The 16,972-nt window shown below is 44.1% G+C and overlaps 2 protein-coding genes across 3 annotated transcripts; one reads left to right on the top strand and one right to left on the bottom strand.

Annotated features, from left to right (window-relative positions):
• The first annotated feature begins 276 nt into the window (after positions 1-276).
• Positions 277-10,781, top strand: LOC311111644 (uncharacterized protein). The gene is made up of 3 exons (XM_084154423.1): positions 277-364; positions 7,581-7,851; positions 10,384-10,781. Exons 2-3 carry the CDS (start codon positions 7,599-7,601, stop codon positions 10,593-10,595), a joined length of 465 nt encoding a protein of 154 aa, XP_084010549.1. The 5' UTR covers positions 277-364; positions 7,581-7,598; the 3' UTR covers positions 10,596-10,781.
• An 87-nt stretch (positions 10,782-10,868) lies between these two features.
• LOC311111643 (hepatocyte nuclear factor 6-like) lies at positions 10,869-16,724 on the bottom strand. Of its 2 annotated transcripts, none has more exons than XM_084154421.1 (2): positions 15,215-16,724; positions 10,869-11,408 (listed from the first exon to the last, which is right to left on the bottom strand). In XM_084154421.1, exons 1-2 carry the CDS (start codon positions 16,353-16,355, stop codon positions 11,026-11,028), a joined length of 1,524 nt encoding a protein of 507 aa, XP_084010547.1. In that variant the 5' UTR covers positions 16,356-16,724; the 3' UTR covers positions 10,869-11,025. The 2 variants fall into 2 exon arrangements, with proteins under 2 accessions (XP_084010547.1, XP_084010548.1); XM_084154422.1 differs by having other exon boundaries at positions 15,230-16,724.
• Between the last annotated feature and the right edge of the window lie 248 nt (positions 16,725-16,972).

Below are 16,972 nucleotides of genomic sequence, written 5' to 3'. Positions count from 1 at the left end.
AAAATAAACGTCTCAAATTCCACCACCAAAACCACAGCAGTAGTCCCGTCACGAAGCATCTCTCTCTTTCAGCTTGTTGTGCTACTGTAACCTCACCTACTTGGCTTAGCTAACGTGGCTTTAGCTAGCTGACCAAGCAAACAACACACAGGCATCTGATCTGATGACAACCTTCTCAAACAAACACCCCAACCCCCACGCGCAGGTAGCTAGAGTGATCCACCTCAGCTAACAGTGGGCTCGAGTCTAGAGGACAGACCTCGTTCAACGGATCATTCTGAAAAACAGCCAACGTTAGCTAGATAGCTAAACGTTGTGTTGTCCAGAAGCATCGGCTCCACTTGTCGTCTTGGAACATAGTGAGGTAAAGTAGCCACATCCCTTGTCAGTTACCTAGTTATTGTTGGTTAGCTTTCTCTCATATCAAAAGTTTGTCAGAAAACAAAGCTGACCATCTATTTCCCAACTCGTTGCAGCGGTTAGCGAGATTTTTTATTCCTCCAAAACAACGGTTCGCTGGCTAGCTAACTTCGTCCAACTCGATAACACAGTACAGGCGCATACCGTTCGCAACAAAATTATATTTTGTGCTCTTTCTTATCCATAAACGATTTTGTGTGCTCTTTCCCCCTTCCCCTCTCTCTACCAATGTCCCCTTGTCAAAACAGATCAGCGCAGTCTTTTCTGAGTCACGTGTCCCAACAACAGCTAGACCACTTTCCTGTATCTGCCCTCGAGTGAACCTGCTGCGATAGCAACCGTGATCTCTAAACTTTTTGGTTACAGTTTGACAATGTGTCAAGATGACAACAAATACCATACACTAAAACACGGTTCAAAGTAACAATATAACTATGTGTAAGGGTACCTCAGGCCATGATTGATACATTGTAGCGGGACGGCCACTGCTCTGCTTTGATTGGATGGTGGATTGAATGCGCGTTCACGTCTGCACGTGTATTATTTTTTATGTGAACATTTTGTTCAGATACAGATTAGTGATGCGTTCACGTGTTGCTCCTCTGAGTTTTATATTTCGTAGTTGTGATGTCGGAAATATGAGTTCATTTTATTAATGTGCTTTTTGGTCTGAATAATTCTTCAACCAATATGATTAGCAGATTTTAGCTAGCTTGATAAATCAAATCAAATGTTATTTGTCACATACAGGTGTTTAGCAGATGTTATTGCGGGTGTAGCGAAATGCTTGTGTTCTAGCTCCAATGGTGCAGTAATATCTAACAAGTAATATCTAACAATTTCACAACATATACCCAATACACACAAATCTAGTAAGGAATGGAATTTAAGAATATATACATATATGGACAAGCAATGACAGAGCAGCATGGACTAAGATACAGTAGAAAATTATAGAATAGAATACAGTATATACATATGAGATATATGAGTGCCAGATATGTAAACATTATTAAAGTGATGAGTGTTCCATTTCTTAAAGTGGCCAGTGATTTCAATAGGCAGCAGAGGCCTCTAATGTGCTAGTGGTGGCTATTTAACAGTCTGATGGCCTTGAGATAGAAGCTGTTTTTAATTCTCTCAGTCCCAGCTTTGATGCACCTGTACTGACCTCGCCTTCTGGATGATAGCCTGGGTGAACAGGCAGTGGCTCGGGTGGTTGATCTCCTTGATGATCTTTTTGGCCTTCCTGTGACATCGGGTGCTGTAGGTGTCTTGGAGGGTGGGTAGTTTGCCCCCGGAAATGGGTTCGGCAGACCGCACCACCCTCTGAGAGCCCTGCGGTTGCGGGTGGTGCAGTTGCCGTACCAGGCACTGATACAGCCCGACAGGATGCTCTCAATTGTGCATCTGTAAAAGTTTGTGAGGGTTTTAGGTGCCAAGCCAAATTTCTTCTGCCTCCTGAGGTTGAAGAGGCTCTGTTGCACCTTCTTCACCACACTGTCTGCATGGGTGGACCATTTCAGTTTGTCAGTGATGGGTACGCCAAGGAACTTGAAGCTTTCCACCTTCTCCACTGCGGTCCCGTCGATGTGGATAGGGGGGTGCACCCTCTGCTGTTTCCAGCGAGCTAACGTTGTTTATAATAAAGTTAGCTGGCTTGTTTAAATTGTTGAACATTGACAATATGGTCAAAGTAGCTACATTTTACCCATATTGTAGTTGTCCTTTTTTGGTTGACAAGATAAAAGGTCATTGGTGAAACGTCACAACGTCGCTAACTCAGGAGGCAATTTTCTCAGAGTTTCCCACTTGTAATGCTGATTTGGAGGATCGACTGCGAAGTGACTAGGAACTTCTGATAACTCTAACAGCACGTGAACGCAGCATAGGCCAGATGAAAAGTGTGATAATATTGTAGCACTTTGACAATTCAAATTTGAGATGTTCTTTGTTTGAACTGTGAATAGTAATCAGTGCTTTGATTGTCTTTGAAAGTGAAAACATTGAATCGGTCAATAATGACAACAGGAATCCAGGCCACCAGCTCTCAGTAGGCATATAATAAGATTAGGGATGTTTTATTTATTACTCAGTGCTCACTATTGATCATTTTGAGTAATATTGTTAACCATGTATTGCTCACAGAGGAAAAATGGTCATAGATCCACTCAGAGCAACAATAAATTCAGAGCAACAATAAATCCTACCACTGCAGTGCTGTCATAACGTAACACAACAACTAGGTGGAGTCCTTGACCCAGCCTGAGAAATAGAGGTCGCTGTCAGTTCAAAATGACAAAGGGTGGCTTCCTTGCTACACTTTATATACAAAAGTATGTGGACACCCCTTCAAATTAGTGGATTTGGCTATTTCAGCCACATCTGTTGTTGACAGGTGTATTAAATTGAGCACACAGCCATGCAATCTCCATAGACAAACATTGTCAGTAGAATGGCCTTACTGGAGAGCTCAGTGACTTTCAACGTGGTAACGTCATAGGATGCCACCTTTCCAACACGTCACTTCGTCAAATGTATGCCCTGCTAGAGCTGCCCCGCTCAACTGTAAGTGCTGTTATTGTGAAGTGGAAACGTCTAGGAGCAACAACTTCTCAGCCTTGAAGTGGTAGGCCACACAAGCTCACAGAACAGGACCGCCAAGTGCTGAAGCAACATTCACTACCGATTTCCAAACTGCCTCTGGAAGCAACGTCAGCACAAGAACTGTTTGTCGGGAGTTTGATGATTCTGTGCTTCCAAATTCGTGGCAAAAGTTTGGGGATGGCCCTTTCCTGTTTCAGCATGACAATACCCCCGTGCGCAAAGCGAGGTCCATACAGAAATGGTTTGTCGAGATCGGTGTGAAAGAACTTGACTGACCTGCACAGAGCCCTGACCTCAACCCTATCGAGCACCTTTGGGATGAATTGGAACGCCAACTGCGAGCCAGGCCTAATTGCCCAACATCAGTGCCCGACCTCACTAATGCTCTTGAGGCTGAATGGAAGCAAGTCCCCGCAGCAATGTTCCAACATCTAGTGGAAAGCCTTCCCAGAAGAGTGGAGGTTGTTATAGCAGCAAAGGGGGGACCAACTCCATATTAATGCTCATGATTTTGGAAGGAGATGTTCGACGAGCAGGTGTCCACATACTTTTGGTCATGTAGTGTATTTCATTATTGCACTCAAACTTGTTGACCTATAAGCTGCTTGCTCTTGAAGGTCATCATTGAAACTATCTTGATGGTTGTGCGTGTGTGTTCGCACGCATGTGTGATTCCAAAACAAATGCTACTGACAGATAACCTGTTATGCAACTATGGCATGTCTGTCTCCACTCCCTGATCCATTCTCTATACAACCTGTCCTACAGTCTGGATGGGTGGGACATTCAATTAAATAAACAGAAAACACATTTTAAAGGGTCAGTTTTGCCTCATTTGACATGCTTGGAACAAAGGAAACCCTGTATGATCTGTGATGATGACAACACAAAGAGACCTCAGTAGAACAACATACTGTATCAGCTGGAGGAATCCCTCTGCAGGTGACTGAGTTATACTGTGTTATGTTGCAACCTAGTGGTGGAAGAGTAGAAGTGCAGTGTATCAGTGGGCATTTAAAAGAACATGTGGGGGGTAGGTGCCAGTTGCAGTTCAAAACAAATTGTATCTACTACATACATATGAAATACACTTTTGAGTCTAACATCAATAGTGAAGGAAATGACACGAGTCAGATGCTGCAATTCCAACTGTTTATTTTCTACTTTTTAGTGACTGCAGAAAAGGTTAAATTTGAACACTGAAAAACTAAAGCTGGATGACATCATTACTTGCTTCTCTTTATTATTTGTATTCCAATGTTTGTTTTGTTTAGCAAACACAGCAGATGTTGCACAGCACTGAGAGAGCAGCAGCAAAGCCAAGAGTATTAGAACCTATATGATAAAACCAATCAAGCTATGAGATACTGTGGCCCATGAGGACAAAGTGTCTTAGAGTAGGAGTACTGATCTAGGAGAAAGTCTCCCCACTGATTTATTAGGATTCAAAGGGAAAAAATGATCCTAGATCAGCACGCCTACTGTGAGACGCTTTGTGAATATGGGCCAAGAACTGTGCACCTCTATACGAGCCTGAGAGAGTGACACCTAGCCCAACATCCCTCTAGCCCATCACACACAGAAACACAACTAGAGACTATGATGATTGATATGAAGGACAGACGGCTTCAGAGGAAGGATAGATGGAAAAAAGAACAATGGACGCCTGTCACTGGCTGGTTTACACCAGAACAACTCAGTGTGAACTGGAAAATGCAGAAACAACTACTGGGTTCTCTTTGGAAATAAATGTCAGCGAGTTGGTTTAGGTATTTTTTTTGTTCAACAAAACCTTCCAGAACTCTTTATAATATATGAGTCATCTCTGGAAGAGGCCCCAAGAAAGGTTACAAAATTCCTGGAACTTTCAATAAATTCCCTGGTTTTCCAGAAGTCCTGGTTGGAGGATTCCGGATTTCCTGCTTTATTTCCTCCCGATTCCGGGTAACCTCCAACTGTGATTTCAGGTAAACCAGGGATTTTTTTGCAAACCTACCCCCCAGTGAGGGGCTCACCCCCCTTTATTGTATTAGTGTTTTCACATTTAAAATGACACCCTATTGCCTTTAGCACACTACTTTTGTAGGGAATAGGGTACCACCTCAGATTTGCCCAAACGTCTGATTGTCTCAGGCGCTGCAGTACTGTGATGAGACTCAGCATGATTTGGGACACACACAGTAACACACACATGTACAGAAGCACACAGAAACACACACACAGACAGACAGACAAATATATGCACGCAAGCATGGCGCATGCACATACACACCACACACACACACACACACAAACCACACACACACACACACACACACACCCACACATACTCACACACACATACTCACACACACAGCCTGTCTAGTTCTACAATGTAACTACTCTTGTCTGCAGGGCTATTCCCATTGAACTGTATGGCCTGTGGAGATTGAATGCAAGAGAAAGTAACAGAGGGCTGAAAGCTAAAACATCTGGACTCCACTTAACTGTGTCAGGATCCATTGTAACAGGGCCTGTTCTAAGAAGGAAGGCCACACTACTGAGAAATTAGATGAGCACTAAACAGCTTAAAGCTGCTAAACTGAGTTCACTGACCACACACACACACAGACCAGAGAAGTGCTGTCCCACCCATATACACACACAAGTTTCTTAGTAGGTTTATTAGACTTTGCTCATTGTCATTACACGAGTTTGCACCAAACAACAGACACGGGGTGGAGCTAGGCGGCAGAGACACAATATTATGAATAAGAGGCCTGTGTTTCAAATCACACCCTAATCCCTATATAGGGCACTTCATCACACCATATTCCCTACCTAATGCACTACATCACCTATATGGAATAGGATTTAATTTGAGATGCAGTTCAGAACAAGCTCTGTGACCCCACCCCTGGAAGGCCTGCTGCCCCGCCCAGACCCCACCCATCCCACCACTAACTCCACCCACCCCCTAACTCCACCCACCTCACTCTGTGTATCAGACAGCAAAGTGACTCAGATCAGTCCTCAGGGACCAACTATTTCATATATCTGATGTATTCCAACACTAACACACCTGATTCAACTAGTCAAGGGCTTTATGATTAGTTGACTTAGTTGAAAGAGGAGTGCAAGTGTTGGAATAGACCTAATATGTGAAATGGTTGGTGGTCCAATACCTGATTCACACATTTGTAACCAGGCCACCACATTACAGCTCGGCTTGGCCCTATAGTATGAATGTCAGGCACCAGAGGACTGGGTTGAGCAACACTGAGAGGACTTGCAGCCCTGGTTTAGTTTAAAACAACACTTCAGATTGTACATTTAAACAGGACATTTCCTACACGGCTGAGTAACCTTGACTACAGAAGCCCCCGGCCTACAGCCTTCTACTAACATCTATACCCGTGCTGCGAATGGCAAATCAAAACTCAACATCTCCTAAACTCACAAATGCCAGTGCTTTTTCAAACATTTTACATCGTTTATTTTTCCTTTTTTTCTCCACTTTTTGGTTTGTTTTAGAAATCTTTGGATGTTCATTATTATTATTAATACTATTAAAATAAAAATGTAAAAGTCAAAAGAATAGAAAACACATTACACACTGCTGCTTGTTTGACAGCGGTTGAGCAAAGTACGTACCAACTGTAGAACTTTTGTCTGCATCTGAAATGACACCCTATACAGTGCACTACTTTTGAATAGAGCCATAGGGTTTGGGTTAGTAGAGATGTGATTTATCCTGAATAATCAGAAATTCTTGGTTTTCTGACATTATCTTCCATTCATATGAAACTAACATAGCCCCTAGTCCAAATCCTGATCCTGATTTTCAATGTTGTCCTGATCACAGGGATCCAGGGATTAGCCATAGGGTTCTGGGCAGAAGTAGTGCACTAAATAGGAAACAGGATGTAGTGTCAGATGTGTGTCAGCCCGTTGTCAGGGCAATGGTGTGGTCTCTGGCAGTGTTCAGAACACATGATGAAGCGACGGAGCTGAGATACAGGAGAAGAAGTATACAAACCCACTCCTTCATCTGATCTAAGCAGGAGACTGTTATAAGGCTGTAACACAAAACTGAATGTTCATTTGGTTGTTTTTTTGGTTGTTTTCGCTCAAAAAATCTACTATATACAAATCTAGATTTTCTACTAAGGCATAAATTAAAGCAATGGTTAAGCAATAATACAAAAACGCAATTAAATTAAAATGAAATCATCACAACACAGAAGAAGAGAAAATTAAAAAATATGAACACATTATCACAGCAGTTGTTGGTTTTACCCTGTAAAAAACAATAGTCTACCATCATTATAATATCGGAATAAGTACCCAATGTCTGATAACAAAATAGTACACTTCATCTCTCCATCCAGACAAGTTTCAAACCTCAAGACCCTGAAACTTGTCCTCTGCGACCTTAAACAGAACACTTCTGCCAAAACAAATGTCCAGAATAAATAAGAACCATAAAGCTTTTTGAAATAAGTAACAATAACAACATTAGTTACCAAACTAGTTGAGTTCTTCCTTGACCCACTTTGACTCTCTATCCACAGAACCACAGAGGTCTCACTATGAGGTATTCAGAGACAAACACGGCCAGAGTGCTGGGCCTTCCTTCAAAGGGGAGGAGAGAGGATGGGAGGAGAGGGGAGGGAGGGGGGCTGGGGAGACAGAAGAAGAAGAAGAAGAAGAAGAAGAAGAAGAAGAAGAAGAAGAAGAAGAAGAAGAAGAAGAAGAAGAAGAAGAAGAAGAAGAAGAAGAAGAAGAAGAAGAAGAAGAAGAGCTTTGGTATATCAGCAGGAGTGGAGATCAGAAATTCCTTTGGTATGTTTCATTGCATGGTAGAGCTGGCGAAAGCACCACTTGTGAGAGAGCGAGCAAGAGAAAAAGGGAGAGAGAGAGAGAGAGAGAGAGAGAGAGAAGGAGAAGGAGGGAGAGAGTGAGAGATATTCCTTTAGTCTTCAGTAATGGCCCGTCTCTACAGGCTGAGGTATTCAAAGAGTAAAAGGTCAAAGGTCAGAGAGGTCATAGAGAGGTCAACAGTGGTTTAACACTTTGGTTCAAGCAAGGCACTCGTCCTGGGAGTTTTAGAGAGGTTGTCAACATGTCTGTATAGAACGTTGTCAACATGTCATTTTAGAACGTTCAATGTTGTCAACATATCATTCTAGAACGTTTTCAACATGTCTGTCTAGAACGTTGTCAACATCATTCTAGAATGTTGTCAACATGTCTGTGTACAATGTTGTCAACATTCTAGAACGTTGTCAACATATCATTCCCGAACGTTGTCAACGTCTGTCTAAAAGGTTGTCAACATCATTCTAGAATGTTGTTAACATGTATGTCTAGAGTGTTGTCAACATCTTTGTTGTTTTGGTAACATAGTCTACAGCTTCAGTATCATGTCTACCTATAGCTTTATAATTAGAGAGCAGAGATGAAGAGAGACCAAGCAGAGCAGGGGGAGGAGAAGGGGGGGGGGGGGGGGGGGGGGGGTGTAAGGATAAGGACATACAGTAAACCTTCTATCCACATCACTCATGTCGGCCGTGCAATGACAAAATCTTTGGTTATCTTTGGTATCATCAAAGTGATAGAAATCACAAATGGAAATTGAGTGAGGTAGCATCTTTGGTTCACACTATAAAATATCAGTAGGTCTTAACACATTTAGAGTTTTCTTTATCCTCTTCTTTGTTGTTTTCTTTTCGACATGAGGAAGCAGCTCTCGCTTGGCTTTGCTTCATTTGATGTATTACTCATTAACATGGAGAGGAGCTACAGTAACCCACAGACAGAGGCAGAGATACCCCCACTCCCAGCCCAGAGACAGTACTGGTACCGCAGACATGGAGAGGAGCAAAGGAGCTAACCAAGCCCATAGACAGTAAACCCCACACAATTTGACCCATACTTTGGGAAAGCAGGCCACTGTAGTGCTTTCTTCCTGGTGCTGACATGCATAGCATCCATCCACACCCACTGAGGTGAGATGGAGAGATGGAGGGGAGAAATGGAGGGAGAGGAGAGATACTGGGTGAGGATGAGAGGAGGAGAAATGGCAGTGGTGTAAAGTATGAAAAATTTATGCACTCACTAACTGTAAGTCGCTCTGGATAAAAGCGTCTGCTAAATGACTAAAATGTAAATGTAAGTACTTAAGTAAAAATACTTTAAAGTACTACTTAAGTAGTTTTTTGGGGTATCTGTACGTTACCTTACTATTTATATTTTTGACAACTTTTACTTTTACTTCACTACATTCCTACAGAAAATATTCCTACAATTACATTTACTTTTGATACTTAAATATATTTCAAACCAAATACTTTTAGACTTTTACTCAAGTAGTATTTTACTGGGTGACTTTCATTTTTACTCGATTCCTTTTCCATTAAGGTATCTTTACTTTTTTAAAGTATGACAATTGGGTACTTTTTCCACCACTGAGAGATGGAGAGAGAGGAAGAGAGGAGAGATGGAGGGATAGGAGGAGAGGAGAGCTGGAGGGATAGGAGGAGAGAGATGGAGGGATAGGAGGAGAGGAGAGATGGAGGGATAGGAGGAGAGGAGAGATGGAGGGATAAAAGGAGAGAGATGGAGGGATAGGAGGAGAGGAGAGATGGAGGGATAGGAGGAGAGGAGAGATGGAGGGATAGGAGGAGAGGAGAGATGGAGGGATAGGAGGAGAGGAGAGATGGAGGGATAGGAGGAGAGAGATGGAGGGATAGGAGGAGAGGAGAGATGGAGGGATAGGAGGAGAGGAGAGATGGAGGGATAGGAGGAGAGGAGAGATGGAGGGATAGGAGGAGAGAGATGGAGGGATAGGAGGAGAGGAGAGATGGAGGGATAGGAGGAGATGAGAGTGTTAACAGTCACACTCAGGTCTTTAAAAATACTATTTACAACAGCTACAAAATATAATACATTATTCTTTGGTTGTACTTCTTGCTGTGATTTTGTCAAAGTGATTTGGTATTATAACTGCATACAGTCTACGCTACCTGCCCTGGAGTGGAGAAAGCTTTGGTTTTCATTTTTACTGTTTCAACACGTACAGGAAGAAAGCACTACGGAATGGGTCAGGGGTTATGGGTCATGGTTAGCAGCCTCTACTAGGGTGATTTCCCCCCTCCCCTGTCTGCTCTTCCAGTGAAGGAGGTAGAAGTAGCCCCTAATCACTGATCCTGGGTCAGAAACAGTATTTCTTTCATCCTTCTAATGGTTAGTGATAAGATTGGGGGCAAGGTAATATGAACCTAGATCAGTTTATGGCAGCTTCTACCTGGAGTGTCTGGGGTTTACTGACGGACAGAAAACTCTGACCAATCAAATGTCTGTTTGTCCTCACAGACAGAAACTCTGACCAATCCAAATGGCTGCTGAACATTCCAGTGGCTCCTGTAAGATTCCTCCTCAAAGCTGATTGGCCCGTCCCACAGGATCTCCATCCACTGGTCAGAACCCACACAGCTGATAGGCTGATTAAACGTCCATCCAGAGGCCCTCCCTCAAACCGACCAGTCAAAGATAAGGACAGTGGGCGGGAGGTATTAAAGCTGTGAGACCAGTGATTGGGTAGAATGCCAGAACAGAGTTTTTAAAGCAGGTCAAAACAAGTCTTTGGTTTGTTTTTTCTTTGGATACTATAAATAGCAGTGTTATAGTACAGGCTTTAAGGTCAAAACACTGTTTATAGGTCTTTTCCTTAGTTTCTCCTGGTTTCTACATTTTAAAGCTTTTCCACCGAGGTTGAGTCTGTCAGTCTGTCTCCCCACACACAGTAAAAAATATTCATTGCTTCAAACTAGAAAAAATAAGTAACCACGCTAACTAAAAACTTCTAACACCATATCTAATATAAAATGTAGTCAACTCAACACTTGATTACCTGAGTTGACATAATTCAAAATTGTAAGTCAGCATGGCAACTTATTTTTTCCAAGTTAAAGCAACTCAAAACTGTGCCAGCTCTCCCCCTCCAGTCCCTCCTCCTCAGGCTTTGCTGCAGGTGGAGGAGGAGGAATTAGCGGAGTGGGAGGAGCCTCCGTTTTCGTCGAGCCACTTGTCGAGGCTGCGTCGGCGTGCGTTCATGAAGAAATTTGAGACGGTGGTCAACTCCAAGCCCAGCTGCTGGCTGATGGTGATCTGAAGCTCCTTGGACGGACGCTTGTTCTCCTTGAAGATGGCGTGGAGGGTTCTTCTCTGGACGTCGGTAAACACCAGCCGAGGCTTCTTGGAGTGGCCACTATTGCTGCTGTGGTTGCCGCCGCTGTGGTTGCCGCCACTGCTGCCACCGCTGCCACCACCGCTGCCGTCACGGTCACCACCAACTTTACAGTGGCCATGGCCCTGGTCCTGGTCCTTGCGCTTACACGCTACGGCAGGGGTAGAGGGGTGGGGAGAGAAAGAGAGATGTTATAACACACTATATTATAACAACATTGACAAGGTATACAACACTGTATGAGAACAATAGGCTACAGCACACAATCATCTATACAGTGGAATATAACACACACGGGTAGCCTCATAATAAGCCACACAGAGGAAGCGCACAGCTGAAAACAATGGCTGCTGACAGTTGTGCTGAAGCACACGGTAAGTGGGCCTCTCCCTGCATATCGATACATTATCGATAGAGGGCAGTAGTGAGCTGCCAAACAGCTGTAGCAGCGCTGAATTCGACCAAGAGCCATTCATTTTTACTTAGCTGGAGGACATCGGCTTGACAGTCACTGTCCCGGATAGATATAATATAATATAGTTCTTAGAACATATTTTCTTAGACCAAGTGTATTTCACTACCATCGGACAAATGAATGCAAAACACTAATTTAAGCATCAGTTGTCAGAGCAGCTTACCGATCACTGCACCTGTACACAGCCCATCTGTAATTAGCCCACCCAACTACCTCATCCCCATATTGTTATTTATTTTGCTCATTTGCACCCCAGTATCTCTATTTGCACATCATTTTCTGCACATCTATCACTCCAGTGTTAATACTAAATTGTAATTATTTTTGCACTATGGCCTATTTATTGCCTTACCTCCATAACTTACTACATTTGCACACACTGTATATAGATTTTCTATTGTATTTTTGACTGTACATTTTGTTTATCCCATATGTAACTCTGTGTTGTTGTTGTTTTTATCGCACTGCTTTGCTTTATCTTGGCCAGGTCGCAGTTATAAACGAGAACTTGTTCTCAACTGGCTTACCTGGTTAAAGAAAGGTTAAATAAAAAATGTTTTAAAGCAAGATGGATCTGCATGCCAGGTGCGTGTTGTTGATGTGTCATATTTCAGTCTATGAAATGAACTAATCACAGAAAGGCCTGTGTGTGTTCTGTGATAGCAGCAGTAGTAGCCAAGTTAGGTAGAGACACCACTAGATAACCATTAACAGAGAGCTACGGCTCCGTGTGGAGTTGAGCTGGCATCCTATCTGCTGTTTGTGTGTGTGTGTGTGTGTGTGTGTGTGGAGCTCTAGCCTATCTACTGCGCTATAAATCAACCTGCTGAAGGCCACAGTAACACCCCAGCAGCCACCGCGCTGTGCAGATAGACAAGTAGTCGGACAGGTTGGGAGCTTTCCCAGGCTCGTTATCACCCTGGTCCCACACACAAACACACACACAGCTCTGCTTGTCTGACAATCATTAAGCAGATAACTCCACACTGAGGTAGCCTAACAATGGCGTGACTGCACACACTCGTGTACCCGCAGCAGCGGTGTGTGTGTGTGTGTGTTTAAAATAAATAAATAAAATGTATGAATAGCCCCTTTTCCTAATCAAAGAGCTGATTCACTCAGCTTGCCAAGTTTTTAATTAGGCCTATTCCAAATATGTTCAATAACATGTTATTAAAATACTAACGCACAAACTTACCAAACTGGAAAATAATAGGCCTAAATTTTAACGAATTTCTAACAAACAAAATGGTAATGTCAGAATCAATGCTTGAGATTAATTATCGGGCAGGTGCAATATTAGGCCTTCATGTTTACAATTGTTTACAATTGCTTTAACAAAACGCTTTTTTCTGTATTTGCTGCTAAATTAATATAGGCCTGGTTAATTGTTGAGTATGTGAGGGTGTGTATAGGTCTAGAATCTATTAGTATTATTAGCTATTTAGGGAACTATACACGCAACTTCTCAACAACAACCTTGCCAAAAGCAAAGGACCACAATGGAAATACGTTTTGGCTGCATTATCCTCGATTATTTTAAACCCAATTCACATGTAATACATTACATTTCCAATTCATGAAAACATCGGTCAATTCAAGATGAAATAGGCTAATGATATGAGTAGGCCTAGTCTACCGGCAGGCATAGGCCTTGGCTACATGAGAAAAACTGCCAGGAATACATGATGTAACATGGGAAAATGGAATAAGCCAAATTTCAATAATCAATATCAATCTTCTATTTTAGTTCTTAGTAGGCCGATCACACACACATTTCACCCAAGAACCGATCGATATATGGTCCTGCACGGGCTTCCTTCTCCTGTTTACAGACATTTTACATTTCCAGAATCTGAAGCGCTATTATTATTATGAGACATATTTCACAATGAAGCCTTTATGATTCAGTTCGAAGTTGTAATATATATACTTTCATTAGGGAGAAATAAAATATATATGCGTGTGGATGCAATAGCTATATTACGGTTGTGGTCTTATGGAAGTGAAATTAGGCTAAAATAAAATTAAGAGGGAGAAACTGCCAAAATAATATCCCCACTCAGAGAACACGATATGCCTAATCAAAAATATGTTATTTTACTTTTTACTTTCATAAATGCATGGCAGGCCTAAATAGAACAGCACAAGCGTACTGCCTAACATTCATGAATTCACTGAAAACAATTCCGGGAAAAGTAATTATTTTTTCTGTTCTGAGTGATAGTGTTTTCCGTTAGCTCACGAGATGGAAGGGATTATTGGTTGTAATTATAATGGTTCAATACAAATGTGTTTGGCGTGCGTCAACAGACGTATTATAAGGAATACCCTAATATTGAATCACCTGCATCGAAAGATCAAGAGTTGCGTTTGCGCTGCAACATATTTATTCGTTTATTTAAGTCACAAAAACAATAACATGTATATATATATGATATGGTATCTATATGGTTTGCTATGCAAGACGGTTGATGACACACACACACACACACACACACACACTGCAAATAATCAATGGCGATTTAACACACTTTCAGCAGCGTAGCGCCTCACACTTTTCACAAGCCAAAAACCCATCCGCCTCAGCGCGTCATTGATTAGAAATAAAAGCAATTCCTTTGTATGCTTCCGACTGCGTGGCTCCGTGTGTGTGTGTGTCCGCTAGAACGGTTCAGGCGGATTGACTCGGGTCTTCGGGGACAAATTAATAGAGAGCTATCTATCAGTTAATTACCACAAACCCAGTCAGCCCCGCATCACGCCTCCTTAATGAGTTTTGCTCCAAGACAAAAACACACACTCACTGAAACACAATAAGTGCGTCAACGCAGCCAAAGACACAGCTTCCATAAGCTTTCCTCAAGATTTAAAACAATGGTCATATTGATACTGGGAAATATTGTGTTCTCTTCTATTATATTCTATTGTTGTTATATTATACTATTTTCCGCAGATGTTCCATCCCTCAGCCCCTAAACACACAGCTTGAGGATGTCACTATGTGTGCTGGCAGCAAATTAATATTTTCATGACATAAAAAGCTTTTTTAGAACTTGATTCTTATTCTCCCGCGCGTGGACTCTGTTTACATGGACTCGCGTGGACTCTGTTGGTAACAACACAAAGCTGATGAGATAGATGCTGCTGGCATCTACAACCCGGTGGCCAAAATAAGCCCATTCTGGTACCATATCGCTTTACCAACACACACACACACACAAAGACACACAGACACACGCACGCGTGAAAAAGCCAAGAGAGAGAGATTTCAACAAAGACAATGGTGAATTCAACTGCAGGGAATTCCAGAGGGAGGTTTCAGTTCTGTCACACCACTGGCTACTCCACTGTCAGATTCAAGACAGCTGCAGACAATAGGCCTACTGTTCCAATGACGAGCACCAAACAATCTTAAATAACGCCTATAGATATATAGTATAGGGAGAGAGAAAGATAAATAAAAAGGAAGGGGGTATTACCGAGGGTTCGCTCACCTGCGAGCCTGAGCGCGCTCATGCGTGTGAACTCAGGCTCCTGCAGCCACTTCCACATCCGGCGGAAGGTCTCCCGGCCGGACTTGAGCTTGGACCAGGGCTTGGGGTTCCGGAGCAGGTCTGACAGGGTTCCCTGGGACCGACACAACACCCTCTGGGCGAAGATAGCCTGGGGGATGGAGTAACGCTTCAGCTCTGTGGTGATCCTCTGAGCTACTTCTTTGGTGTTTACTTCTTCCATTTGACCCGTCGAACTGCCCCCGGTACCGCCACCACCACCACCAACCCCGTGGACTTGAACCCCGGGCCCTGAGGCCTGGCTCTGGCTGTTGTTGTCCCGGGGGTTCCCGTGGCCCAGGACGTGCCCCGAGGCTCCGAGGTGGGCATGGGGGTGGTGGTGATGGAGGCCATTGATATGGAGCATGTTCCCCGAGGAGGTGAGGTGCTGGTCGGCGTGTCTGGCCAGCATGGTGGGGTGATGAGCCTCGAACCCGCCGGGAGTCAGCTGCATCTTCTCCCCCGGCATGGAGGCTGAGACCCCGGGGTGGGCATAGGGAGGCAGGCCGGCCTGGGAGCTGTGTAGGCCGGCCAGGCCAGAGCCAGACAGTGGGGAGAGGCTTTGTCCCATCCCAGGGGCGTCTTTGTGGTGGTAGGGGGAGTAGAGGTTGTTGATCGGTGCCAGCCCCCTCTCATCCCTCATAAACGTAAAGCTGCCGGTGACATTACCGGGGAGTCGCTGATGATGATTATGAGGATGATGAGGATGGTGGTGAGGATGATGATGATGGTGATGATGAGAGAACTTGTCTGCCACAGTGGAGATGGGGGGTAGGGGGGGCTGGAGAGGTGTGAGGGTGGTGTAGGTGCTCGCGCTCATTCCAGGGGGGGTCTCGCACATACTCATGGCGGGGTGCAGGTGATGGCCGGGGTGTCCAGTGTTGTGTCCGTGATGGGAGTGGTATTCTCCCCCGTCTAGCAGGCTCGACATGCCCATGGAGCGGTGCGCCAACCCTCGGCCCCCACCCGGGCGGGGGTGAGGGCTGTGGCCAACTAGCAGCTCTCCTGGACCGGCCACAGACTCATGGCTCAGGTCGCCGAGGCTCTCCATGGACAGTTGCGCGTTCATGATGCTTGGCGACCATCTATGTGACCTGGGAGAGGGATGGATGTCCACAGAACAGTCCAGCGTCCTCACGGCGGGAAAGTTCCCTCCCAGTCTGTTGGTTTGTTGTGGTGGTTTGTTATGTCTCCTGAATCCTGGTTGATGGATGTTTTTGGTATCCTTTTTATCGCAGTTTTTTTCTTCCTCTTGTCTTTGTTGATTATTTTCTTTCCTCCGATTATATATTTTTCTTTCCCTTTTAGAATCGTTTTATTGGTATTTCATTTTATTTTCTGCTTCCTCTCGGTTGTGTCTCGAGCCCCCCCCGCCTGTCCTTGCGCTCCGGTCGGGTCCTGCGCCATCTCTCTCTCCGTGGCTCTTCTCGTGCTGCTCTGTTTCTCCACACCTCCGTTTCACCGCTGCGGATCACGAACATACACACATGCGCACGGGCGACCATCCATCCCCTCCCACCACACACACACACACACACACACACACACACACACACACACACACACACACACACACACTGCTCTGACGTCAGTTATTAAGGAAGTTACAAAAGAGGTATTAAGCTACCTGCTGGTTATGACCCCCCCCCCCCCCCCCCACCCCCTCTCACACACCCACTGGAATGA

This window comes from Coregonus lavaretus (assembly GCF_964263955.1).
Source record: "Coregonus lavaretus genome assembly, chromosome: 37".
NCBI classification, from domain to species: domain Eukaryota; kingdom Metazoa; phylum Chordata; class Actinopteri; order Salmoniformes; family Salmonidae; genus Coregonus; species Coregonus lavaretus.
The sequence above is the reverse complement of the archived record's forward strand: the minus strand, read 5'-3'. Positions and strand labels throughout refer to the sequence as shown.